General features: G+C 47.4%; 9 protein-coding genes and 1 non-coding gene across 10 annotated transcripts; 4 read left to right on the top strand and 6 right to left on the bottom strand.

Moving 5' to 3' along the window:
• The first annotated feature begins 1,426 nt into the window (after positions 1–1,426).
• On the top strand, positions 1,427–2,383 carry F9C07_2286190 (uncharacterized protein). The gene has a single exon (XM_041286879.2). The coding sequence runs from the start codon at positions 1,510–1,512 to the stop codon at positions 2,089–2,091; it is 582 nt and encodes a 193-aa protein (XP_041149226.1). The 5' UTR covers positions 1,427–1,509; the 3' UTR covers positions 2,092–2,383.
• Positions 2,384–4,043, top strand: F9C07_2286189 (acyl-CoA N-acyltransferase). Its single transcript, XM_041293980.2, has 2 exons — positions 2,384–3,487; positions 3,546–4,043. The coding sequence occupies exons 1-2, from the start codon at positions 3,040–3,042 to the stop codon at positions 3,797–3,799; spliced, it is 702 nt and encodes a 233-aa protein (XP_041149227.1). The 5' UTR covers positions 2,384–3,039; the 3' UTR covers positions 3,800–4,043.
• A 1,688-nt stretch (positions 4,044–5,731) lies between these two features.
• On the top strand, positions 5,732–7,022 carry F9C07_2286188 (uncharacterized protein). The gene is made up of 3 exons (XM_041293981.2): positions 5,732–6,285; positions 6,339–6,392; positions 6,451–7,022. The coding sequence occupies exons 1-3, from the start codon at positions 6,171–6,173 to the stop codon at positions 6,768–6,770; spliced, it is 489 nt and encodes a 162-aa protein (XP_041149228.1). The 5' UTR covers positions 5,732–6,170; the 3' UTR covers positions 6,771–7,022.
• A 527-nt stretch (positions 7,023–7,549) lies between these two features.
• On the bottom strand, positions 7,550–7,623 carry F9C07_t210. Its single transcript has one exon. It is a non-coding gene; the product is annotated as a tRNA-Val (tRNA).
• Positions 7,624–9,140: 1,517 nt separating this feature from the next.
• On the top strand, positions 9,141–10,054 carry F9C07_8470 (putative pectate lyase precursor; the record flags this gene model as incomplete). The annotated part of the gene is made up of 3 exons (XM_041293982.2): positions 9,141–9,593; positions 9,646–9,744; positions 9,800–10,054. The coding sequence occupies 3 exons, from the start codon at positions 9,141–9,143 to the stop codon at positions 10,052–10,054; spliced, it is 807 nt and encodes a 268-aa protein (XP_041149229.2).
• Positions 10,055–11,059: 1,005 nt separating this feature from the next.
• Positions 11,060–12,306, bottom strand: F9C07_2235612 (uncharacterized protein; the record flags this gene model as incomplete). The annotated part of the gene is made up of 4 exons (XM_071509976.1): positions 11,060–11,281; positions 11,341–11,447; positions 11,503–11,850; positions 11,910–12,306. 4 exons carry the CDS (start codon positions 12,304–12,306, stop codon positions 11,060–11,062), a joined length of 1,074 nt encoding a protein of 357 aa, XP_071367789.1.
• A 1,563-nt stretch (positions 12,307–13,869) lies between these two features.
• F9C07_2286186 (uncharacterized protein) lies at positions 13,870–14,970 on the bottom strand (the record flags this gene model as incomplete). Its single annotated transcript, XM_041293992.2, has 2 exons — positions 14,449–14,970; positions 13,870–14,396 (listed from the first exon to the last, which is right to left on the bottom strand). Coding segments are annotated over exons 1-2 (735 nt in total), but the record flags the coding sequence as incomplete, so codon positions are not given.
• Positions 14,971–16,689: 1,719 nt separating this feature from the next.
• Positions 16,690–17,600, bottom strand: F9C07_8468 (uncharacterized protein; the record flags this gene model as incomplete). The annotated part of the gene is made up of 3 exons (XM_041293993.2): positions 16,690–17,102; positions 17,164–17,409; positions 17,471–17,600. 3 exons carry the CDS (start codon positions 17,598–17,600, stop codon positions 16,690–16,692), a joined length of 789 nt encoding a protein of 262 aa, XP_041149232.2.
• Positions 17,601–19,289: 1,689 nt separating this feature from the next.
• Positions 19,290–21,667, bottom strand: F9C07_2286184 (Ras1 guanine nucleotide exchange factor). The gene is made up of 4 exons (XM_041293994.2): positions 21,302–21,667; positions 20,160–21,233; positions 19,889–20,105; positions 19,290–19,808 (listed from the first exon to the last, which is right to left on the bottom strand). The coding sequence occupies exons 2-4, from the start codon at positions 21,018–21,020 to the stop codon at positions 19,471–19,473; spliced, it is 1,416 nt and encodes a 471-aa protein (XP_041149233.1). The 5' UTR covers positions 21,021–21,233; positions 21,302–21,667; the 3' UTR covers positions 19,290–19,470.
• Positions 21,668–24,571, bottom strand: F9C07_2286183 (putative transporter). The gene is made up of 3 exons (XM_041293995.2): positions 23,557–24,571; positions 22,873–23,486; positions 21,668–22,819 (listed from the first exon to the last, which is right to left on the bottom strand). Exons 1-3 carry the CDS (start codon positions 23,826–23,828, stop codon positions 21,885–21,887), a joined length of 1,821 nt encoding a protein of 606 aa, XP_041149234.1. The 5' UTR covers positions 23,829–24,571; the 3' UTR covers positions 21,668–21,884.
• Positions 24,572–25,907: the final 1,336 nt, after the last annotated feature.

The raw sequence follows: 25,907 nt of genomic DNA, 5'->3' as shown, positions 1-25,907 counted from the left end.
GAGCGTATCGGGGAACCTATCTGCCATGCAGACGCACTTTCATTTACATTTGGAGCTTGATTAGAAGGTGAATAGAATATCTACCAATCGAAAAATTTATTTCCAGGGAGCACTGTTGTACCTGAGCCTGTACATCCTCATTCTAGACCGTTCTGTGGTGGCTTAGGGCCCATCGGACATGTTGTGACTAGGATAGGGCGATGTACTGGGGCGAACTAATTGATTGAATAACATGCATCTCAGCCCCAGCCGACAAATATAATATTCTCCCACAATCTTACAGGTTCCTGACTTTGGATGAAAGTAAAATCAATACGACACGTTCGTGGACGTTGATTGCGGGTGTTTCATTCTCAGCCCCCATAGGAGACAGGGCACCGTGTACCCTACTCAGCAGTGAGATTACGCTTCCTTGGCCTGGTTGTGATCAAATCCCACTTGTGTCGATCACAAAGGGACTATGCCGTTTTTGATATGGGACGCTGATAGCAATGTTGGGAATATACGATTACCCAGTCTTCTGTCGAACGTAAATGCCGCTTACGACCGGGTGGATGAGTATTCCACGGCAATCGATAATACATCCTTGACACTACATGAACTTGTACGACCAGGAGGTTCACTTACGCCAGTTACTAACGTCCTAGAGTGTTGTATAAGCTTTCGGATCGCAAGGTCAAAATTAGCGTAGCTGACCATCAATCCTGACATCAATGCAAGGGTCTCTCCCGCTGCGTCGTCTCTACATGGATCAAGGATATGCTAGCTGAAGTAGTCACGTTATACGAATGTAACCTAATTTTACAATGATTTATTATAAATTGTACCACCACTTGTGGCTAATGTACATGCCCCCAAGCCCTATTCGACGGATCTACGACGTCACAATGCAAGGGAGCCGATAGATTGCTGAGCCGCAGGAATGCCAAGAATGTGTATCTCGTGTTCCCTTATAGCATCAGAGTCCTGCTAAAGTATTGGATGTGCATTTGTGTAACGTGATACATCTATATCTTGCCATGGATGCTTATACCTTGGATAATGACATCCTCAACTGCGACATAGCAATGGCTAGATCGGGCGTTTCATGCAACTTCATGCGAGCTACACCTTCTAGTCGACGTGTATTTGCTCAAGACCCTTTCTTGGGTTAGTCTGGCTCGTAATTTTGAGTGACTCGTATACGTCGGACCCTCATTTTGGCCAAATGTTACTGGTTCTATGTTGGTTGACTATTGCCGGGTGTCTATGTCTCAGCCACCATGGGTTAAGGAGGATATTGATTGGATAGGATTACGTATAGTATGGGAAGCCACATGAGGGAATTTCCAGAGAGGCTTCAGGTTCAACGGTGTGAGTGTTGTAGGATCAGTATGGGGAGGAAAGAGCATAAATATGTGGGAGCCATCCTGCTTTTTGGAAATCTAGTCAAAGCAATCTAGCGCAGTTTACGAGAATACCTCAAGGCTAAAAGTCCAAAAGCTTCATCCAATTTTTCTCTAGTTCAAAATGATCAAATCAATTGCCTCTATCGCCCTTCTATTCTCCACAGCAATCGCTGTCCCAACCCCAACCGAGCTCCTACCTCGGGCCTGCACTACTCTAGCCCCCGCTGTCATTAATATTCTAGACGCCGCAAATCCCAACACCCCCTACTCTGGCCAGCAGTTTACCCTCGAGCGCAGCGGTTCTCCCTTGGTAGATAACAAGATCTCCGTGTTGACCTTCAGCAACATTCCCGCCGGCGCCACTGGCTGTCGACTCGAAATCGAACTTCCTCCCCTGAGCGACGGCCAAATCGCTCCCAGCGACACCCAGGCAGATGTCTGGTCTGCCGACCCAGTAGACGGCAGCTCGGTCCCCACGTATAACCATCCGCCACACAAAAGAGAAATGGTCGCGACCTACATCTTCCCCAAGGGACCCACCACGAAGTCGACCCACACCGTATTGGCATCTAACACTTGCTCTACCACCATGAGCTGGTTGGTGCAGTTGAGTGAATGGCAGAGCTCGGCTGGAAGCGTCAATTTCCAGAACTCTGTTGGTAATGGCGCGGATATCGGCTTCATGTTGGTTTACAACTGTTAAACTATGGTTGTTGACGATCCCATTGTGTGACCACTGGGGTGTGGGTACTATTGACCCCTTGTGCTGCTCAGTGAACCTATGCCTTTTTCCTTGTACGCGGCCGTTGTACACGCTTTCTGTCGTCTACTTGTGTGCTTTTGTTTGGTTGACAATAGTAAGGGCTTGCTGTTTGTTGTAGTCACCCATTTAGCTTTAGGTCTTTGACAATTTAGTTTTTGATTCCTCGTATGATTCGACACATTGATACAAACTACTGTAACGGCCTGGAGATATAGTGATGTATAGTACTGCTTATCCGTAGCGAAAATGATATGATCTCAATAATTATCCATTGTGGTGTGTTCAATCCGTAGATGCACTTAGTCTGGGTGATCCGTTTGTGTGTCATTAATTGTCTACTGGGGAAAGTGTAACTTGTGGCTGTGTTCATGTACTATCGTATTTGATAATCTAAAATGAGGAAGACCAAACATGTACATTTGTTTATTTGAAATACCGAAATTGTAGAGACCAGTCGGGTTAAATGTGTACGCAACGAATGTTCAATCGTCCAACTGGGCAAACAAAGCGGCTAATATATCTACCGATGCCATCTCAGAAGGTAATTTAGGGCAACTGAAGCACATGCTATCCACGATTTAGATGAAACGGCGATCTGCAATCGTTCACCAGGCAGCCACGAATAAAGATGAACCAATGTCAGTGCGTGGCATGAAGCAACAAATCGTCCAGGCAATGTTGTCCTATCCACTCCGAAGGATGCTAAAGTACACCTGGCCAGTACTTATCTGTAGCCTATAAGGTCTTTGTACTGTGATAAGCATTCTTTTCCACGTAAGCCACGGGAAGTTTTGGCACCAAAACCACCGCCAAGACAGCAGGTTCTCTGCAAACTCCCTCACCCTGCCTTTCCAAAGGATATCCCACTTGGCTCTTCGATATACAATCATGACAACTTGGAAAATTGAGCCCTGTTTCGTCGGTGATGCCGCCGCTCTGGCGCGAAACAACATGGCCGCCTTCTGGGAGGATCCGAACTGGGTTATCCTGTGGCCGAAAGACATGACACAGGAGTTTATCATCGAGCAATCCGCAAAGCGTCAGCCGCGCAATCTTCTGCGCGACCGCGAGAAAGTACGACATCAGAAGGCTGTAGACCCCATCACGGGTGCCGTGGTTGGTTATGCGCGCTGGATACTTCCGCCCGGGCACTGCATCGCAGAGGATGGCAGTCCGAAGTGGGTCGAGGCACAGGTACCGGATGTTAGTGAAGATGAGAAAAAGCAGTACCAAGAACTGGCTGAGTCCGCTTGGTGGAGTCCAAGAGAGGATATGAGTCTCGATGATAAGAACCACGTTGTTATGGACCGCATCCGAGCGGAGAAACCGTATATAAGTAAGTGTGCATCGATGGCCTTTGGCAACACAAAAGTAAATACCTAATTCCTGGTTAGAGCTCGACTATCTGGCTGTTCACCCTGAGAACAAGGGAAAGGGAATCGGCACTGCGCTTGTTGCAAGCGGGATCAAGTATGCTGAAAAGGTCGGGGTGCCCATTTTTACCATGGCATTCAAAGCGGGGCGCGGAATTTACGCGAGACTTGGATTTCAGGAGGTCGATAAAGTTATTCAGGAAGATTCGATGTATGGTGGGCCTGGTGAATATGCAGCGTACTTCATGATATACGATGTCCAAAGGAAAGTGTGAGCTGTGTGAGCTGTCGTGTAACGATTTTATCTTGTCACTGAATGATTGCCTCAGCCTCTGATTTGGTATTTTTTGTTTTCATGTAATGGCGGGATGTAAAGTGGATATGACTTATGAAAAACTAAATCTCAGTACACTATGGGGGCTGTGCTATGCTAACTGAGACAAATACATACTATCGTCCATTAATAAATGCAGAATAACGGGCTAATTGACCATTTGACTATCAATTAGAGACCTGACAGCCTTTAGATATGTGGACGAGGAGTACTTAGTCGTGCATACAACATGCATAGTATAAATCACTTGGGCTTGTGGGTTCCTTCAACGAAGTTCCAATGGCTATTATACGAGCTCACTCGTATGAGCTAAGTGGTCCCATGGGTTGAGATCTGTTTAAGCACGCTGGAGCGGGCGACGTCCATCTGTCTATTGCTTGATTGGCTTGTTCGGTGGTTGCCTAGTATCTCCCATTGGTGTGCTCTATGCGTATAGATATACGGCAGAAGTTCAAGCCTGGCCACTGCCGGCTTGAGTGGAGGTGTGTACATACACAGGTGGACATCTGTTCTGTAAAGCACTGTCATGCTTGAATCATCATGACTACGGAGTAGAGTTCTAAGCTGACATTCTTAGTAGTGACAGGATGGTTCTGGATAATTTGGACACTAGAAAATCAGGGCCCGTAGATGAGTACCCAGGGAGGTGACCGTTTTGCGCAACGCAACATCCACCAGGACTCCACATCCTAAAATAGCTAGCATATAACTATTCAAAATCAATGCGCCCTGTTAGGGCTCTTTTGAAGTTACTCGTCTTCTAAGTCAAGACAGGGGCCATCTCTAAAATTACAATTAAGCTTGATACGCAACATTGCACCTCCGACGCGGGCGCCGTTATGCGAATAGGCAAAGCATATCTTGAGACACAATGCAGTCGTTCACGGATGACCCCCTTCGTTAAGCCATCAGCGACCAAGTTTGTCCAGGCGGGTACATGACATTACAAAGCGCATATTTCGTTATGGAAGCTTCGCCATGCTTGTGTCTCAGCCTGCGACCGGCTGTACAGGGACTTCCCAGAGATATCCATAACTATGGATATTGACTGAAATTGCTTGAACCTTGGTAATCAATACGTTCAGCGATTTTTATTAATTACCTGAACTATAAAGGTGATTCCAGCGCCGTTCACTATTGGCTTCCACGACTCCGTAAGCGACTTGATAAGCGACTTATTGACAGCGAGGGAGCATCTTACGGTTGGGATTTTCATATTATCGAGGAACGAAACCATGAGATAATATATTGGATACTCTATCAAAGGTATCAGACCATGTACCAGCGAGTATTGGCCAGCATCCTCTGGCCGCCTGAAGGACATTCGGGGAGGAACCGGACCAGGAACGCTGATCGCTGCGCCCTCTTCGAAGTTCAAGCGGCATAGTTCCGTTAAGGTTCAAAATAGCCCTGAAGATCGTACTCGTAAATCACGCTATGTAGCCCTCATCTGGTAGAGACTGCCCAATATTGGTTCTAGAAGACAACCCTTTCCCGTGTTTTGACCGGCGCTACAGATGCCTAGCGGGACTCCACTTGTGATCATCGGCGGATAATTGAGAAAGTCAGGCGGTTAAAGAGCCTGGCATAAATGCCGAGGTTTTCACATACAAGGGGGAACTATGCCACAACAAAAGGGCCTGAAAAGGGTAAGAAGGGTATTGTATACCTGGGAGTGCAGTATACCCGCCTATCCATCTGAAAGTACCACTTGTGCATCTTGATTTCGAATCAATGGCATGAGAGTTGCATAACTGGGCGGTTATATTAAAGCCTGCTATATGACTTCAGTGTGGACCCGGTCATATCCCGACGAGACTCCGCATTTAAGGGATGCTTTCCTTGCCCCACATACTATTCATTTCTCAGGTCTCAATAATTAAGACATACGACTCATATTGGCGGGGCATGTTTTTTATAAAATCCCATATATTAATATTTCGAAGGCAATATAGCGTTCGTCGGGCTCTCCCGGGCCAAGAGATCGATGGCATGAGGAAGCGGTGATGGGGAATAATGGGGTAATGATCGTCACAGAATGAGGGACTCTGAAACAAGTTTATATAGCTCCAGAATTAGCTACCAATCGGACGGTAGTCATCAGAAACATAGGGCCACTGAGGCAATATGCTGAAAGATCATGATGTTACCTTGCTTCTTAGGGTAAAACATGTCTCGCCCAAAATAGCTTGCTGAAGATATATAACGAGGCCAATTCACGCCTTCCATTGAGGTCACTAATCCAACAAACTCCAATTCAATCTACCAGCAAAATCTTAACTACCTTCTTTCTCAAGTCCACCACCGTCACAATGAAGTTCTCCATTGCTGCTGTTGCTGGTCTCCTCAGCGCCGTTAGCGGTGCTTCTCTCCCAGCTGCCTTTACCCTCGTTGCTGAGGGTGGCCTCACCGTCTTGACCGACGGAGGTACGTTACGGTCACCTTGTCAGCATATCTAATGATTCGCTAACACATTGCAGAGTACCTCTACTACGGCGGCAATGGCACCGACGCCAGCAAGGAGATTGCTATCTGTAAGCCCCAATCGCACCCCATCGACATCACCAACAGTTGACTAACCTCTTCGTCTAGTCCACGCCACCCCCGACACCGGCGCTGTCTCCTACACTGCCAAAGACCAGACACCTACCGGCTGGCAGAACTTGTACGTCGTGGAGAAGGATACTGCTCCCGTCGGCCTCACTCGTCCTCACTCCGCTGCTGTCCCCGAGGGCGCTAGCACCATCGACTTCAGTGTCAACGAGGAGGGTCTCTTCGCTCATGGCGGTAACGCTTACTTCGCCGTTGATGGCTACGGCGAGAACCCCGTCAAGACTGTCTACTGGTACGGTCGCCACAGCTCCACCTACCGCGCTGCCAACCTCTATGTCAAGGAGTGCAAGGGCTGCTAAACGGGTCGTCTGGCACGGTGTCCGTCGTGGGCCTCCACTAGGGCGATTTGGTCCTGCCCGTTCGTGTTGATCCGGTGATTGTATTGCGAGTGGTGTATTCAATCTTTTTATTGTACTATACATTAGTATCTATTTGATACAGATATATATATATATATTCGCTCCTTTGCATGTTACTAGCTACAGAAGTGGTGCAAATGTTTATAATCTATTTTTATTATAGATAATGTCACCTTTCATTACTCTAAGAGATTAAATATACTTTAAGTAGAAGTAAAGCTAATATATCTACTTCTGTATTTATCTAACTTAAATCAAATTAAAAAGCTCGCTGCTCTTCTCTGCTCCGAGAGCCTTCATTAAGCAGTATAGATCTCTTTACAAAGATAACTCTAACTAAGACCTTAATTCTTTCCTTAAAGGGTATATTAAAACTGTGGATTACATTATTGGTCTATTACCGGCACTGTTATTGTCCTTAATGTATTATGGAACGGTGTTGTATGAGCTACCCAGGATTCTATTTGCGCTGGATTTAAGATCAGGTGACAGGATTGCTCAACAAATTAAATCAAAGGTATGAGTTAATCCCCAAAGTATAGTTTATCATGTGCCGAGTTTCAGAGGATGTCCGAACGCTCTCAAATAAATCCACTGCACCAAGATCCCGATTCCCGGCCTGCTATAATGAACCAAGCAGCGACCACGGATGACAAGGTCTTGGCAAAAAGAAGGTATCCACAGATGCCGGGAGCAGAATGAAAAACAGCAAAAAGTAATGACCAGACTGGGGCTCGATCCCAGGACCTTATCGGTGTTAACGATACGTGATAACCAACTACACCATCCGGCCAATTGTATAGTAAGGTGTTTGCTTTAGAAGTAATTGTAGAAGGAATAGCTCAGCTCCGTTCTACGACGGTTCCAGAAACATTCATCGAGTATAAGAGTATGCCAGACATATGTCTCGCTCTCTGTGGTTTCTATAGTCTGTCTACTATTGGATTAGTACAGGATACGCACTTTGTAGCGTATGGTTTCAGAGTAAGAGATGTCCTTTGTAAGAGTTAACTAATATATAAATATGGATCCTGTGACAATGATGCCAAAACGATTTTACTTCAGGATCAGGCTACTTTTTCAACCATAAGTTAGTGTGTATTTAATAATCTCTCCTTAGTCCTTTAATTGCATTCCGTCCTATCCACACTAATAATATGGGCGCATGCGAAAAAGAAAGAGGGAGGGAAGAAATAATATCTATCTCCCTACCACGAACATCCCGTCGGAGTGTCCTAAGAGCCATCTGCCATGTCTTCCATAACGTATCATCCATGGTCGCTTCTGATGTGTTTAGAGAAAAGGCAAGAAAAGAAAATGCAATTCATTACAACGCTCTATGATCGGTTCAAAAAGCACTTCAACTATCCTCTCATTCCCCGGCCTAAGGTAAGGGACTAGTATAGCTGGGTTAATTCCTTGGGTATCTAATTCCAAGAAAAGAAATCATGCTAAGGGATTGAAATATAGAATAATTTGCCTGAAACCGGATCTTTCAACCACTGAAATGAACAGGACTTCAACGGTCTCGACACTCGGTCCAGACCGTCCACAGTGATCTATAACTATCCCACACTTTAGTACGTGGCAATCGTGGTTGGTGGAGTTACTTCCCTCTGGATGATATAGTTGTCGGATCCTATTGGTTCGCGACCATATTATTATTCTTCATTGCTATGGGTGCACTAGGCTCGGGCATAGCATGGTCACTCCATACTTTCAGATCATGAGTTTCTCAACTCGTGAATGGGACCATGAAGAGGAGATTTGGGCAAATATTCACCTTCACTATTGGCCATAGACCTCGTCCTGGGCCATCAACAGAGAAAACAAATTACTTAACATACGGAGTACCACCACTAGCAATAACACAGTCCCCATTAGTGGAGATATTCCAGGACCAACTCCCACTCGGCTACAGAGGTCGAACATGCAAGTACCAGTCACAATGCATGAGTACTCTACACAGCCACAATCTATGGTCTAGCGCTGGGTTAATTCCGGGAGTACCGAGCTTCGGCAATGCAATTCGTGCAGAAAGTGGAGGACTGGAAGCGGTAGTGCTCCGCCGCCAAGAATCTGGGCAGGGTTAGTCTGCGTCCGGAGATTGCTGGTTTCCGCGACTTGAAGATTACTCCCAAGAGTTGGCATCGTGAATGTCAAGCATTGATTGGAGGACTACGTTTAACTTGGTCTTTGATATGGGACTGGGTGGCTTCAGGTTGAGACAGGGATGGTTGCTAAATGACTCTCTATCAGGTTCTCGTTCTTGCCGCCGGCGAATTGCCAGGATGGGCTTAGACTTTATAAATGAGGGCAAGATGGGTATGGCTATATAAAGCTCAAGTTTCTTCATACGAGCTTTGTTGTCCTCTCAGAGATCCGAACTCCAGCAATCAGGTGTGGTCAACTATGTTCTCTCGCATTGCTCTTCTTCCCGCATTTCTCCCCGTGGCTTTGGCCTGTCTGGGCTACGAGGGAGGTGTTCCCACACCAACAGCCCATTACTCCAACAGTGCGGTGATTGAGATCGCAGCCGGCGAGGTCTTCGACGCCGGATGGGCCAAGTACGACCGCGGGTCTGGTGCCTGCGGTGGCCAAACAGAGGGAGACTGGAAAGATGCCGTCTTTTACCTTCACTCCGGCGCTACTCTGAAGAATGTTATCATCGGTGCCGACCAATCCGAAGGTGTCCACTGCGATGGCGCTTGTACCCTTGAGTTTGTCTGGTTCGAGGACGTCTGCGAAGACGCTATCAGCATCGTACGTCCCAAGTCCACCACACGCCTCACTTCCCCTCTAACAATACACCCAGAAAAACGACAAAGAAGGAGAAGAAACCTGGATCATCGGCGGTGGAGCCTATCACGCCGACGACAAGGTCGTCCAGCACAACGGCTGCGGTACTGTGAACGTAAGACTTCCTCACCCTGACATTACCCCAGTGGAACCGAAGCTAACAATCAAAGATCATCAACTTCTACGCCGAAGACTACGGCAAAGTGTACCGGTCCTGCGGAAACTGCTCCAGCCAGTGCAAGCGCAACGTGTATGTCGAGGGTACCACTGCCCGTGATGGTGGTGAGGTTGTTGGCATCAACCAGAGCTTTGGAGACACTGCTACTCTGGTCAATGTCTGCACTGATGCGGATCATCCTTGTGTTTTGTATGACGGATGTGAGGGTGATTGTGAGCCGAGCAAGGTTGGATACTGCTCTGGTTAAAGGGTTTGTTGTTAGGAGAATTGCAATAGGCTGCTATTCAGGATGTGCGTGAGGTGTACATATGTTAATGAGGATCACTAGAAGCTAAACATATATTGTTCTTTCGTATGGAACTTTCAAGCGTCTGCATTGTGTGCATGTAGCACCGTATAAATGGGAGAAAAATGACTTTCGCGGCATTTTATAACCGAAGTCCATTTTTTAATCTCCATTATCAAATAGTCCAACCACATTTGACACATTAATCCCCCCTCAATGTCTAGACTAAGGCCGATGATTAATCGTACCAAGGTTATGAAAATAAACCGTTGCGATGCTCTAGACTCACACGCTGGTACATCACTAACGGATAATTGAAATTAGTAGGCCAGCATAGGTAAATGCCTAAGATCATAAGTGTACCTCACCCTCGGAGTAGCACTACTGCTAGTGATGTTCATTATATGCCACTGCTTGGCGTCCGCTGAAGATAGGGGTGGGTGACAATATCTCATCACAGTTTAGATACTCATTGAGCGGTAAATCAGCTTCACCCTGCTACTTGGTGTTTTCCCTCAACAATGACTGGATATCTCCTAGCAGGTCAGCGGACTGACACGTGCAATCATCATCTGCACTATGATCACAAATCAACTGAAGGCTGAGCTCCGTACTAATGGGTTACGACATCCGGTTGTGGGACTTGACATGCATGTTGAATTTAACAGGACTTGCTCTAGGTGTGCTAAGATGCTGCGTGTAGAGTAGCTCAGTACGACAGGCGATCGGAGATTTGCCACTAATCAAGAGATACCATGTTACGATAAGGGCAAAGGGCTGGGGAGGTCATATGTAGTCATTTATTGACTAATCGTCATGCCCAAAGAAATAATGTTGCATGCAGACAATTCAATCCATTTTAGTGTTCATGTAAAACCAATGATAGGCTTTTCTGACAATTTTCAACCCAATATTAAAAATACGTAAATCAAGCCTAGCCTTGCAAAGACGGCGAGTAACATCGTGTCATCCCAAATCAGCATGATACTCATCCCGGAAAACCAGGGCTACGGGTTCGTGAACAGTTTCCGGAGTTCTTGCTATCTCGAGCTCTGTGGGCTCTTTGGGCTTTGTAGAGGGCTCCTTCAGGCCTCTAGCCAATTGATACCCTTGAGCGTATATTTGCAACAGCATCCGTATGCCTTGAAACATACGTACCTCTCCATTGGCATAGTATTCGGCAGAGTACTTGTGATAATGACAGGTAAGCTTTGTGACCCAAGCATAAGCCAACAGGGTATTCATACCTGTCCCTCTGTACTCATATGGAAGTAATAATACTGTAGGCTGTTTGTATAGAGGCCCCAGATTTCCCTATCCCTATCAGCGGTTTGCCGACGATGATAAACCAACGCTGTTGCCATTAGCCGGTAATGAAAAGTACATGGACATAGGTTGAGTAAACATACTCATGGCTGCAAGTGCCCTCGTTGGATGAAATTCCTCTTCGCGCCCTTGGTGGATGATTATTAGGTTCAGGTCCCAGTTCCTTTTGTAGCCGTACCACAGTACATAGTTAGTCTGGCACTGCAGTCGATATTGGGTTTCCCCCCTCTTAAATTCTGCGGAGACGATTTGATTGGACTCCCAAAGGGTCATCCTTAGGAATTGTCGTGCCCGGTCTGTGCCTAAGGCGTTTATGAGCGATCGTGCTGCCTGGCGCTGAACGATATTGACTGTGAACGGCATCCTAGAAGTGACATATCCTACAAAATCATTACCTTTTGGGAGATCGATCCCTCGATAAGGCATTTCCCCTGCGGCCTCTGTTAGTATTGGAGATTATTATGCCTTGATTGGAAGTCACTCGACTCACCTGCTTCGCGAATGAGGATTGGAAATGGCTGCACTCCCAACTGCCAGGGTCCTTGATCCTCAACTCCATAAAAAACATGGCGCAGCCCAAGGTTCCGCATGAAAAAATTTATGATTCTTGTCGATTCTGCTGGAGATGTAATCTCCACGGCTGGCGCGCCATCCCTTAGCCGAAATAGTGTTAAGTGCGGACGGGCGTCCTTTAGAAGCTCTCCGACGGGGGCACGGAATGTGGTAGGGAAGGCCTCATGCAGGTGGTCAAACGTTCGCTCATACCCACGGTAACCCAACACATAAATTCTGTGGGCAACCTTTTGAGGACCACTGAAAATTCTTTTTGCACGCTCACGGATGTTTCTAGGCCGCGGATTGTCGTTCTGACCTGGGCCTTGGCTCATGGTTATTACGGTGACAGCAGATCAGAGCTGATTCCTGATCCCTCGTTGCTCGAGTTCCGTTCTCTGAGAATAGTTCCCTTGCTCTCACGAAAGTCCACAAGAGAGAACCTGGACGGTATGTCGATTGAGAGGTAAGGCCTGATAGTTGAAGAGTGCAAGATGTTGAATAAATGTAAAGATGAAAGAGTGAATGGGTAGTGATATCAGTAGTAGTAGTTGTTGCTTTTGCTATGATAGTAGTAGTTGTTGATATGATAGTAGATGTAGTTGTTGCTGTTGTGTAGTACTGAGAGAGCTCAGCTGAATCGGCTGAACAACATGTCTTCTTTCTCAAAGTAATTTCTTGCGCTCTGTGTGGCTCCTTCCGAATTCATGTGCCCTTCGACTGAGGAAATGAGTATCTATGCCTTAGTCATTCAGCTGCTGACTTACCTTTCGACCTTTGGTTATCACAGCTGTATTGATATCGGCCTAGAGTGGCTCTATGTTTATTACGATTGGACTACAAGTTACGGGAAGCTCTTGCATTCGGACTTACAGTAGCTATTTCATGTCTATGGTTAAGATTGTATTCAACTGCGACAACACTTGGAATTGACATTACACCACAATGAAGAAAGAAGTGAGAGACCACTAGTTTAAGAAGTCACGACTCCAATGGAACAATAAAGCGGACAATAGGCCTTACCTTTGACATGTCCACGGTTACCATCGCTCATATGTGAGTTATCGGTCATGTCTCATGGCGTAGTCGCACCTTCCCTTGGAGGCTCACTATCTGTACACACATCTCCATCGCCTGACTGCAATATACTGACATCTGACGTTTCGACAGACAACCGTTCAGTTGGTGATCCTTCAATACCATCAGTATCGCAAAGATCGCTCCTGACTTCCTCAAGCGTATCCTTATCTTCAACCTGTATAGAGGCTAGGCGGATTGTCAGGAGCATCAGTGCCTGAAAATGAGCTGCGACATGTCGGGCGATCATGTCGCCCATCTCTGTGTGCGTTGGGGCCGTAAGAAGCTCCGGATCTTCATCTTCAGCAGGAGCTACTAGTGGAGCTGTCGATAGAGCTGTGAGGCACGGCATGGCGGTTTTCGATACTCGTTCGCGCGCTTTTGCTATTCCCCTCGCTTGCCGGTTCCTGAGTACGCTTCGCGCAACCGTGCGGAGAAGGTCGTATTTGCTGCGTTTGGAAGCTGTTTCCTGCTACCCTGTAGTCGCATAAAGGACAAGCGTCTCGGGGTCGTGGGAGTAGTGTCTTCTCCAAGGGCGATGGAAGTGGACACCGAATGCGTTGGAATACACCTCCAGGGCTTGGCGGCTATAACAACCTGCGCTACAGAGTCAAGAAAGGGAGGGGAAGAGAGAAACACGGAAGAAGAACGGAATACAGGCGCGGAGGGCTCAGACTTTTGCATGGGAGAGACATAGCAATTTAAGCTTAAAAACCTGACATTCTATTATAATACAGACTTACGCCATCAAATAATAACAACAATCCAATTCCAAATATACCAACCTATTCATAGTCTTGCAGAAATCCGAATATACTTACACTCTCTGCCAGGTCCGCATCATACTCACAGATATCCATGCGAGCATTCCCATGATGGACTTCAAGGCTGCGAGTAAACTCCATCCAAGCCTCATCAGACACGATAGGCGCCGTACAATAAGGTTCGGCGCCAGTTGCATTCAACAAATCCCCAATTCGAGGCAAGATTGAATTCATCGCTTGCATCTCCATATTAAACTGCGTTTCAGTATCCAGGGCCAGGTTCTCCACAAACCAACCCGAATGGTGGAGCACGACACCAGCCTCATAAAGATCGAGCAATTCCGACGCCACACCAGCGTCCAAGGCCGCCTCGTATGCCAGTCGATGACCAACAGCCTCAACGAGCGTCTGGCAGCGGGGGAGTATACGGGTATTAAATTCCGCCTTTCTATAAGCGCCTCCAAGTGAGTTTACGATATCTCGAGCATGTTGGAACAGACCGGTTTCGAATACGGCTAGGAGGGAGAATGGATAACGGGGCGGCGGCATGGTATACTTCCCTAGTATTAACTCGGAGGCAAGCCCTGTATACGACGTTAGCTATCAAACCAGCCTGTTGGTCAAAGATATATGCACTTATGCTAAGAGCCAGGGTATCTCCCTCGGCGATCGAGTTTCCACGAGCTTCAATCTGATTATCAATGATGTTGTTATACGCGAACAGACCCTGTGGACCGCACCGCTCGGCTAGTTGATGCAGGCTTTCCTGCGTAGCGCGAGTAAGAACGGCTTTGAAAGCGGCTGCGATACCCTGACGCACGATATACGGGATTTTCGGATCCATGTACTGCTGGATGCTTGTCTTTGCGTAGGGGTCGAAGACAGCGATCTGAGCTAATGTATGAAGAATCGGACGTTGTTGTGTCCGGAACGATATAATCGGTCGGGGATGGTTACTGGGTCCCCATATATATCGACGGAAGCTGTATTTTCCCGCTACGAAAACGGATCGTTTCAACGCCGATATGAGAACTGTGGATAGAGATAGTGTGCCAATGTAGACGCGGTGGATGGCGGATCGGAAGCTCTTTCGTGGGTCTGTTGGTGCCTCGAGAGATCCGAGAAGGGCTGAGTGTGGGAGTCGGACATGCTTGAAGGATGTGATACAATGGTCGAGGGGTTTGGATCCTGCTCGTCCGGGGAGGACTCTGGAGTTTGATAAGAGGGGTTAGACGGTGGATCATGGATGGGTTCAGAAGGTAGTTACCTCGCGTATATGCCTGTACTCATTTCATGACCGTCATTCAGCCAGACGAAAAATGGTCGGACACCACGATCTTCTTCTTCAACTATCAGTCTGGCGATGACAATGCCGACGCGGGGAAAGCCTGGTATAGGGGACGTTGCTGGCATAAATCTGAAAAATCAACTACTGTCCTCACTAGTAGGTAAAGGGATTGCTTACTTGGCTGCGTCTGGACTGGGTGTATGAAGGTCGAAGGCGCCATCGGGAAGCAACGTAGCCACTGTCTCAATAGCTTGAGCATCCAAACCATGTCCGACCTCTGTAAGAAGGAATTGTCCTCTAGTGGCTGTTAGCGTACTATGGAGGTCAACCCGTCGGATAGAGCACTTACGAAATCTCGAAGTTGAGTAATGGTTCGATAAGACACTCAAGGTCCTCTCTATGTCTAAGAAAGGGAGCCAGCGTTCCCACACAGAGATTAAACTGGATCGCTAACAGACTGAATGCCGCCAAATCTTGTGTGTGAATCATGTCCTGGTGGAACTTCCAAAACTTGTCACTCAGGTACAATATATCCTCCACCTTGAATGCTGCATACTAGGTTAATCGCCGTCGAAAAGAAGGTAAGGAAACGTACCGTAGGCTCTGGCTATAGCGCGGGCTCGGTGGTAAGCGAGGGCGATCTTCTCGTCTCTGGTCGCATCATTGGTTGAGACTCTGAAGAGATCTAGATTGAGCAGGAATGTCGAATCGAAGGGTAGTTGGGGATGAGCGCTGTCTCCGTTGGATGGCATTGCTGTAGATATGCGGAAGGAGTTATCAAAGACGAGACAAACGCTCTGCTGGTAGACTCTGTGCTATGGCAGAGATAAATGCAGGACCGCTGGAAACTTCAAGTCACATGGTATAAGCTTCTTAACCACAGAGCACACTCGGCATAGCGATGCATTGACTAAGTTCTAATGCATTCCTCAACTTTACGGACAGGATGTACGAGCTAACGATGTCCTATAGAACCTGCACGCCATGCTCGAGCCCTACAACGGCCCTATGCACATGTCAATCGACACATCAATGCTCGGCTCACGCGAGCAGAAGTGCCAATCGACACCGAACTAGGAAAGAGGTCCACAACCAAGATGAAAGTGAAATTATAATCTCGAAAGCCACGCTGCGGAGGTGGCGAAGAGTTTTCCGGTCTCTATTTGGCAACGCATCAGATCTGCGTCACCGTGTGTATCTACTTATAGTCCTCTCGTTTTCTTTCACTAGCCCTTCACTGATCAGCTATCAACTAACATGCGATAGCTAGCAACATGTACTAACCTTATATTACCGGGAGATCGGTATAAGCGATTTGCACCCAGATATTTGTAGCAAAGACGCTCGTTAACGAAGCAGGTTATGGTTGTGCCAATCGGAACATCTATTAAAGTTCAAGAATGCGCCCCTCATGGTGGAGTGGCCTTGGCCAAGGTCGGCCGCCTGAACTGTGATTCTGTTGCACGTTCATGCTACTCCGTTATATATCACTATTTCTTGGAAATGAGACAGTATCTCCAAACCCGGCGCTGAAGATGGTAATTTCAGACTCTATCATCCATATTCATCTAACCTCCCCTGCACCGATCTTATGTTGATGGCGTTATCTGGTCTGATTTATCTAACATAGCAGCAACCAGCTCCTCATCCCAGCCATAATCCGAATCACTGATATCATCGTCCACCACACACGCTGGAGATGCAAAAATATCATTCTGCTTAGTTGGTGTTATCGGTGCTTCCATAGCCAGCCATCCCTTTCTCTGGCCACGGCCACCTGGCCCTGGAGTAAACAGCCCAGAGCTAACCAGCTCGGGTCGTGGTGTGCTCGAATCCGCGGCTCGATGGGGCGGAGTCTCAAATCTTCGACGAGGTTGACGTCGCGCAGTATCCATATCCTCCTGCCATACAAACAGCGAACGAGCTACCGGCGTCGAATTATCCTTCCTTAGCAGCCTTTGCCTTCTCTGAGACGGCGAGACCAGAGTGTCGTCCGACAGGTCTAGATATAGGTTACTCTCGTCTTTCCTATTTCTAATACACAATAAATAAGGCGAACATACCACTATCCTCAATCTCATCCCCGGGGAGCTCGTCCAAACTCCCGGGATCTACGTTCACCCGTTTTCTCTTCAAACCCGACGATTTTGGCGGCGTTAACTGCCCAAACTCCCGGATATCGGTCTGTTTCTTCGGGGTCTGCGGAACAGCAAGACGAGGAACGAGCCGTTCTACCTGAGACGCTTCATCGAACCATATCCAGCTCTTACAGTGTTCCTCGTCTTTGGAATGTCTTCTACATGCCAGATCTAGACATCATCAGTCTTGGACAAGCGATTGGGTCCGATGAGAATAGACGGAAGGTTATACATTGTTCCCCTCGGTATGGGCTCTTCGCGTCCCTAACTGTGTACCTCTTCATGGGATAGCCACATTTGCAAAGGAGGGTTTCCTCTGCGTCGATAGTGACTCCAGTGTATGTGGAGCGGAGGGGGGGCATAGGGAGAGTATAGTTGAGCTATGCCAGTATGACTTGAAAAGTTTATGGGGAATTCAGTACACTGTGTGGGATAGATGGCTATGAAGAAGGTTGAATTATGGTGTATGTTTGCTTCTTCAAAGTCGACGTGGTTAGGCGCCGGTGTGGGGTCGCCAGTCGCATGGAGGTTACACTCTCATTGTTATTGGTCGGTGAAGCGCTATGCGCATGCATGTTGTACCAATGATCTCTAAAAGTTGTTCAATGTCAGGGAGACATTACTGGCAATGTGACGGTCGCATATTGTGTGGAGGATGTCGAGACTAGTTGGTCTCACACTACATGGTCTGTTTTCTGTAGCTGTACCAGATCAGTCTGGCGTCCAAGCGAACGGGTTGTAGTTCCACTCGTTCATCAAGAGTCATATAGCAAATAGACTCAGTCATACTAACTACCTGCTCATCCAGATGTCGTATATGGCTAGGTCCCAAAGTCAATTCGAAAGGAGGGTCCCCTCTACATTCACATCGACCTTACATGGGCAGTGATAGGTGGCATTGATCCACCGGTGAGGGGTCAATATATGATATGCTATGGTCTATTACTCACATCGTGCTCCTTCTCGATTCCAAAGGAACTATTGCTCAGCCCATCTGACAGGATCTATGAAATCGAAGTAATCAAATACAATGACATCGCACCCCGACTTGAAAGACCCCAGTCAGGGCAGCATCACCTTAACTCTCATTAATGTGCTTAGTCAGTTATGTACGCGGCATAACCTCTCATACTAGACACACTAGCCTAATACGGTTAGCTCCGGACATTGTCCAGGTCAAGCTTCAGCCATCTTTGCTCCGGTCAACTTTCGATGGTATATTATGATGGAGACAGGTCCTATCCATAGAGGATACAAAACTGTGTAATTGTATGTATGGGAGGTTCCGATTGCTTAACCTTCACATGCAATCCTGAGATCTGGAATACATGGTCAATTTAACCACCCCTATTCAACAGATATAGAAAGATGCGAGCTTAGGTTCATGGATAAAACGGCTCCTTTACCAGATTATACTCCTCTCCCGAGGCATCTAGCCTAAAAACGGGCTCTTATCTGAGCTAGGAGCGGAGTAAAGATATTGTAACCCGCCTCCCACACTAAGTCTACGGTCGAGAGGCAGCAGAACTGCTCCGTCTTCCGGTTCGTGATTGGGAGTCCGCTAATAATGAAGACGGTGAGTGGTGTTTTCTAAGTGTACATGTTGACGATGCGGCGCGGCCTTATTTCCTCGTTGCTAGGTTAACTAGAGCCAGGGAGGCTTTTTATGGGGTTACATCTACGGATAAGCCGTATTGGAGTTGGCGGCCACTATTGGCTATGTTTTGTGCGTTCCTGATGTGTCGTGGACGATGGAGGAGGTTTTTGATGGAGTTTGTGATGATCAATCGGACGAGTGGGAGGAAGGCCTGGGAGAGGTTGGGTGGGAATTTTGGGAGAAGTTGAGGGTGGGAGTTATAGGCCTGTTGTTGAGAGACTCAAGGGGGAGACGGAGAGTGTTTAGATATGTCTGGGATATGTGTTGGGTTGGTTGTTGTCGTGAGTCTGGTTGGAGGGTGTCTAGGAGGGTGAGGGGTGTCTTCTTGATAGGTCATGGATGGTGGTTACATTTGAAGATAGGATACATGCAAGTGAGATAACTACCAATGATTTTATCTTATTATTTTTTCAACCGAAAGACTGAATGTGCTTTTCTATATACATTACCACAAAGCCGTGCTATCACGGGAATCGTAAATTCATTATCGTCAAGAAGAAGGCAAAGGAAAAGGTATCACAAGAGAAGAAACCAGAAGAAGGAATGCGCAGAATAAGTAAAGACCAAGTCCAATATCACCGCATAGCCATACTAGCAATAATCACCGAGCTCATATTGCTACCCGTAGCCGTATGAGCGCCACGTCTGACGACAATCTCCTCGTTCGCCATGCGCGGCTCTAACTGAAGGCTTCGGTCATACATGTCGCTGACATCCTTCGTGGCCCTGAGGTTCCTGATCAGGAAATCCTGGATCTCGGGTACCGATTGCAGATTGTATGGCATGTTTTGGTACTGTTGGATGTCTTGTAGGACTTCTGCTACTTTGATGCGCTTGGCGAAGTTGATCATGCCTGATTGTGTGAGATCGGGGATGCCGTCGTCGATGAATGTTAGGTCTGTGAGGTAGATTCCTGTTTATCTGTTAGTGGAATTTACTAAAGCACAATGAAATAAGAAGGAAAAAGGAAGAAGGTAACTATGCAATACATACCCAGAAAAGGAACACAAGGCGGACTAGCCTGGCGCAACACCTCCCGGTACTTGGCCCAATTCTTCTCACTCGACATCAAATCGCGCAGCTCTTCGAGTAGATTGCGAATGCGCGGGTTGACAAGACCCCAAGTCTGCCGGAGTCGAAAGACAGGCGACTGCCCTAGCCCGGAGACAATGGACATCAAAGTAGCATAATTGTTCATCGAACGACATACCTAACCAGTCTCATATTAGACAGAACACACGCAACCCAAAGAAACAAGACCTACATCAGCAGCCTGCACAAACAGCTTGATCATTGACACCCTCTTCTTCAATTCATCCTGTGCCAACACGAGCTCCCCGACATAATTAGCCAGTCGATTCGAATGCAGAATCATGGCATTGACACCCGTCGACGGCTCGGTACTATTAGACCTCCTCTTCTTCCATTTCTGACTAAGGCATTCATTCGGCCTAATTCGGGCGTGGTGGTTAAATTCAATAATCGTCAGCTGGCGGGCAAGCTCAGTAGGATCAAGGTCCAGTATCTTCAGCTTCTTCATATTCTTCGGGGTTATCGGTTTCGGAATATTGGAGTTCGGGGGTGTCGCCAGACGTTTCGTGATCTCTTGGCCTTGTATTCGCTGATCGATGGCGCTTAACAACTGCGGGGCAGTGGGTGTCTCCATTACAACCGCCGAGTTCTTGATCTGGGCGTGCATCTTTCTGAGGAATTCGGTTGTCACTTCTTCTCTTGGTTCCATCCAGAAGCGCTCCAGCCATGTCTTCAAGATATTGACGACCCGGAGACGGATCGCCTTTTGTTTGTGCTGGGTCCACAGCTGCATTTCGGATTGAGTCAATTGACCCGGTGGATCGACATGGAATCGTTGGAGGAGGGCATCGAAGAGGTTCGCAGCGGATACAAAGGTAGGATAGGTGATCAGGAAGGTCTCGTTAAAGGTGAGGTCCAGTCGGTCATGGCGCGTCAATTGTTCTACGAGTCCAGTCAAGCTACCGCTCTTCAACAGCGGTCGATCTGTCGTTTCGTAAACCACCTCATTCTCATGGTCCAATTTCAGAAACCAAGGTACATCAGTAGACACAGACTGCGACCTAGCGCGCACAGGTAAGGTAGCCTCATGCATAACGTTCGCACGCGACCTCTTAGGAACGAATACACGGTTGAAACCGGTGCCGTGGGATTCATTAGCAGAGCTGCAAGTCTGAGTGAGGATCAAAAATAACAAAGAAAATCCCCGTCAAAAACCCGTCATAAATCCACAAAAGACATTAAATGAACCAAAATAAACCGAGCAAGTGGCATGTCATCGGCGGAAAAGTACGTTGAACGGGTCCGACTTCGCCCTAAGAGAGTTATCAATCTTATCGGCGGGACGATCAACTGCTGGACTCGGATACTACGTACGTTTTGGGACTCCACTCCACATGAGCTATTTTCTTTGCACGGACAAAAATCTGGCGGCCTATCGTCTGTTGCCTGGCGTGCCCCAATGGTTCGATGCATGGCCCCGGTGGGTGTTGGCTGCCCCTATTCCACCATTCAGTATCTCTGCCAAGCCGCCAATGACGCGTTTAACGACCCTAGTTTGGATAGACTGTGATCCGGAGCAGTTGATGCCCGGCCTGTCAACTCGGTAGTTAATTTCTCTGCTATGGAGGGGCACTTTCAAGGTCGCTGAGATTCCGGGTTCCGCTTGCTTGGTACCTTTTCGGACGAACGCCTCGGTGAACTGGATTTGAGATCTACAATGAGACTTCGCATGAGAGAGTTAGGTTAAGAGTCATTGAAATTGTACTTCGTAAATTGTGTCTAAATGTCTAAGTACAGGGGTTAATCGTTTATAATAATCAAAAAGCTTCCCTATCAGCCCATGTGATATACACGTGAACAAGACAGAGGAACTTGAATGCGACGATAAAAACACAGGGTATAAGGGTATAAACGTAATCCAAGTTACAAAAGAAAGAACTGAAACAAAAAGAATCCATCACATCATCGCACCCTTGTTCTGCTTCTTGTCAACCCTATAGTTCCTCCACATAGCGATAGCCGGAAGCCCGACGGCCATGACCGCCACCGCTGCGATACACCCATATTTCATGTACGCCCCGTAGGCTTGGTTGACGGCGTCTCGAATCTCAGACCCGACAGGGTACTCGAGCTGCTTGAGGTAACCTCCGAGGTAAATATCCATGTATTGAGACTTGCTCTCGGCAGGGAGGGCATCCCGGAGTGCAGACGGAAAGGTATTGGAGAAAATGGCAGCCGAGGCAGCGTTGCCGATCGCACCACCCAGACTGGAGAACAGACCGATCATCGACAGCATCATTGGGACGCCTTCACGGTCGGAAGCGGCCATAACGGCCATGTCTTGGCCGATGACAAGTGTTCCGCCACCGAATGCGATGAAGATCTGACACATCACAATGTATCCAATGTTTCCACCGGCGGATCGGAAATGGATCATCAGACCGGCGCCCAGCATGACGAGAGGCAGGCCGAAACATAAGCAGCTGTATTTGAACTGCTTCGTGATGTACACCACCACTCCAAACACTGCCGACCAAAAGCACGACCCAACATTGTAAATCTGTCCGACATATCCCGTCATACTAACGCTGAGCCCGTACACAACCATGCAAAAGTTATAGAAGTAGAGCTCCCACGCATAATAGCTAAAGAAGAGACTGGCCGCCACGATACAGGCCCCGAGAACGCTGCGGTCCTTGAACAATGCATATTGGATGAAAGGCGTTGCAGTACCATATCGTTCCCAGGCAGCAAATACGACGAAGAGAAGGACGCCGACCACGAGCATGACGATGAATGTCGGACTGCTATACTCGGCTCGACCGTAGGATTGTAGGCTGAAGGGAAGGAGGACCAAAAGGAAGGCAGCGGTAAGGAGGAGGGTGCCGACCACTATAGAGAACGATAGTTAGCGGAGTTCGTCAATTATAGCGTCTGACGCATACCATCAAATTCATTCAGCCAGAAGATGATGGACTGCGTCCATGTACGACCGCTGGGCTCCCGCACAAAGATGAACATCTTCTCGGCTTTACGCTGGTAGAACTTAAACACGGCAATCAAAGGAAGAAAAACAAACACTTGCGCGATGGCAAAGGTCCCATAAGCCCAGCGCCACGTCGAGTGATCCACAAATGACTGAGCGGCGATGGGGCCGGTAAAAGCCGTACAAATAAAAGGCGTACTGGCGAAGCCAAATGCAAAGGCTCGGTTCCGTAGTCCAGACGTATCAGCTATGAAAACATCGAGGATCAAGAAAATAGCGTCATATCCGACCCAGTAGAGAACATAACCGACGGCGAAGGAGCTTGGGTTGTTGCAAGCGGCCAGAATGATCAACCCAAGGAGGTAAACGGCGAGGAACAGCGACAGGCCTTCTGGGCGTCCCCAGATATTCAGAAGCTTTGCAGCAGGAAGTCTAACTACCCCGCTGACCACACTTGCAACAATGCTGGACGTACTCACGGCGGGCGCTTCTTCAAAGTGGGCGAATGCGTTATGGATGACATTAGTACTGACGGCGGACTGTAGGGCTAGCATAAAGAAGCCGAGCCAGACTCTTTCAAGTCGACCACTTGTTAATCACAGAAGGACAAACAGAAGCTAAATGACAGCATTATAGGACTTACAAAGCGTAGGTCAGATAGGCAGTCTTTTTACTCCAGGCAAGTGCGGCTGCTTCAGCCTTCCGAATACCCAGTTGTGCGCCTTGAGTGACTTCCTCGGACGGTCTCCGAAAGGGCTGTTTCTGTGGACTTTCCAGGCTGATCGCATCGGGATTGTGGCTGTTGTTCGCGGATGATACACTGACCTCATACTTGAGGTCTTTGAAATCCGCACCGACAACGCTCTGGGCCAACTGCATGTTGTTCCGGCCTCGCACAATATTGGGGCCCGCCATGGTGTAGAAGAGAAATGTTGCACACCTCGGTGTAGACTCGACAGTTGACTGTGTTTCCTAGGATGTGCGACGGGACAGATGGCTGGCAACCAGAACGAACGACCGGGGCTCGCAACTCTTTTCTACATAACTGGTCTGGAGAGATTCGATCTGCCCATCGGTGTACAAAAAGCAACGGTGGTGTGGTCAAATTATTGCCGCAAGACGCGCTTCCCGATGGAGATCAAAGTTCTCTAGACAGAAAGACACTCGTCCAATGACGGCAGCCGTTGGGATGATTCAGGTTTGATCAGATAACCAGGGTTAGGTTTCGGATCAGATAAATTTCGCTTTCATTGGTGGGGCCTCATCCCAATAAGATAGTGATCGACGGCCTTCGAGGCTTAGTTTCTCCAGCTGAACGCGCACATTGACTAATAAAATCCACTTCCCACTGCTGGGTTCCATCCGACTTCGCTTCTCGTGTGGCCCATCCCACGCGACCGCCGTCACCAGGTCCAGATCAGCCGGGTAGATAGTCAAGCGCAGTCGGAGGGGTTCTTGACTGGCATAACGCCATGTGGGAAGGCTCCCAGATGTGATCGAGCTAGTCAGGTACTGTCGGCTCACACTGCTGGGAAGGGAAATTAATCACGGGCGCCGTCGGGCATAAGGTGGCCAAAGGAGAAGAGGCAAAAGAAAATAGAGAAAAAAAATTAGTGTAGTGTGATATGGGCCACTAAAATCTGACAGGCACAATCGAGGTTACGTGCGGGCCCCTCCTGCCCCTCGTGGCTTTACGCCATTAATTTCTTAATTAAGTCCTTAACCTTGTCCACAGGTAGACCTACATGTGAATATAATTGCACCGTATCTGTGCACAGCGTTGATGGTTTTGCTGTAAGAAAAGGAAAAAGCAATGTATGTGCTCTGACATAGGGTTAGGATGCACTGACTCGTGTTCCATCATCATATTGAGCATCGTACCCCCACGAACAGTCCAAGAGAAAAAGAAAACATCCTGAATAGAGTTTACAGGGATTTTGGATTCAATGCTACGATTCATCCCACCTGCATTGGTATCCTTCTCACACTACTTTGCGGGCATGTCTAACATCTTAGAGGGAAACAAGGACGTAAGGAAGAGGACACAAATGATTCATCATTGCAAGATGATTATTCTCCATGAATTAATGACATGGACCTTACACCGAAGAATCAATATATCTATATTCATAGCACTCCTCGTATAAAACATGTTCTTCCACCAATGACAAGTACTATTTCTACCAAAATCGTGACATGATCATGTTAGACTACGTTACCTTTAGGCACAAGAACGAAAGATGTCTCCCATGTCTGAATCCCATGCAGCGCTCTCTTGACTTCCCATTCATTTCTTGATATTCTTCTTCTTTTCTTAGAATTTATTTATTTAATTATTTATTTTATTTTTTCGTTCTTTCAAGTCTTTTCCCGGAACAATATTTGTTTTTTTCTCGGAAGCGGAAATTTCCGGTGAACTCGATTTCCCATCCACATCAATCGCGCTCGGCGCGCTTCATATTGTTAAACGTGATATGAACAAGTGTATGCTAGGAGTAATTTTTAAAACTCGTAACTCTATGATATCACTAAAATATTCTTCCTCTTGTTCTGTGGAAAATTAATCATTTTATCGGGTTTCTTCGGCATCGCAATACTCACGCGGTTCCCTGTGAAATTATATATAGTTAATCTTCCCTAGTCAGTGGTGCTACCCCACAAGTAAAAGCACTTTCACTTGGAAAAATTGCGTACATGCTGCATGCATCACTAAATCCAGAGCTACGTAAAGCACAGTTTAATTAGGCAAACAATCTGAGGTTTGGGTTGTCTCGTAAGAGGGTACCTGACACTCCCAACTCGGCACTAGCCACAGATGTGGCTAGTGTTTTACCGATCTAGACAGAAGAGAAAGAAAGAATTATATAAAAATAAATAGAACTAAGATCGGTACAGGCACCACACAGTCAAGGAAATGCTGGAAGATTGCCTAGTCAGGGATGAGCGCTAAGCTCGCTATCTTGGCTCAGCTGTGTTGATCAAATGCCGAATGGA

Source organism: Aspergillus flavus, chromosome 6, assembly GCF_009017415.1.
Source record: "Aspergillus flavus chromosome 6, complete sequence".
NCBI lineage: Eukaryota > Fungi > Ascomycota > Eurotiomycetes > Eurotiales > Aspergillaceae > Aspergillus > Aspergillus flavus.
This window is presented reverse-complemented; position numbering and strand designations above follow the sequence as displayed.

Bases quoted from the DNA above. Each gene is read 5' to 3' on its own strand.
- F9C07_2286190 (XM_041286879.2), top strand. From the start codon at position 1,510: ATGATCAAATCAATTGCCTCTATCGCCCTTCTATTCTCCACAGCAATC.
- F9C07_2286189 (XM_041293980.2), top strand. From the start codon at position 3,040: ATGACAACTTGGAAAATTGAGCCCTGTTTCGTCGGTGATGCCGCCGCT. The intron at 3,488-3,545 runs GTAAGTGTGCAT...ATTCCTGGTTAG, and splicing joins AGCGGAGAAACCGTATATAA to AGCTCGACTATCTGGCTGTT.
- F9C07_2286188 (XM_041293981.2), top strand. From the start codon at position 6,171: ATGAAGTTCTCCATTGCTGCTGTTGCTGGTCTCCTCAGCGCCGTTAGC. The intron at 6,286-6,338 runs GTACGTTACGGT...AACACATTGCAG, and splicing joins CACCGTCTTGACCGACGGAG to AGTACCTCTACTACGGCGGC. The intron at 6,393-6,450 runs GTAAGCCCCAAT...CTCTTCGTCTAG, and splicing joins CAGCAAGGAGATTGCTATCT to TCCACGCCACCCCCGACACC.
- F9C07_2286184 (XM_041293994.2), bottom strand. From the start codon at position 21,020: ATGCATGAGGCTACCTTACCTGTGCGCGCTAGGTCGCAGTCTGTGTCT. The intron at 20,106-20,159 runs GTAGGTCTTGTT...GAGACTGGTTAG, and splicing joins TGTTTGTGCAGGCTGCTGAT to GTATGTCGTTCGATGAACAA. The intron at 19,809-19,888 runs GTATGTATTGCA...ACAGATAAACAG, and splicing joins GCCTTGTGTTCCTTTTCTGG to GAATCTACCTCACAGACCTA.
- F9C07_2286183 (XM_041293995.2), bottom strand. From the start codon at position 23,828: ATGGCGGGCCCCAATATTGTGCGAGGCCGGAACAACATGCAGTTGGCC. The intron at 23,487-23,556 runs GTAAGTCCTATA...TCGACTTGAAAG, and splicing joins GCCTATCTGACCTACGCTTT to AGTCTGGCTCGGCTTCTTTA. The intron at 22,820-22,872 runs GTATGCGTCAGA...CGTTCTCTATAG, and splicing joins CTGGCTGAATGAATTTGATG to TGGTCGGCACCCTCCTCCTT.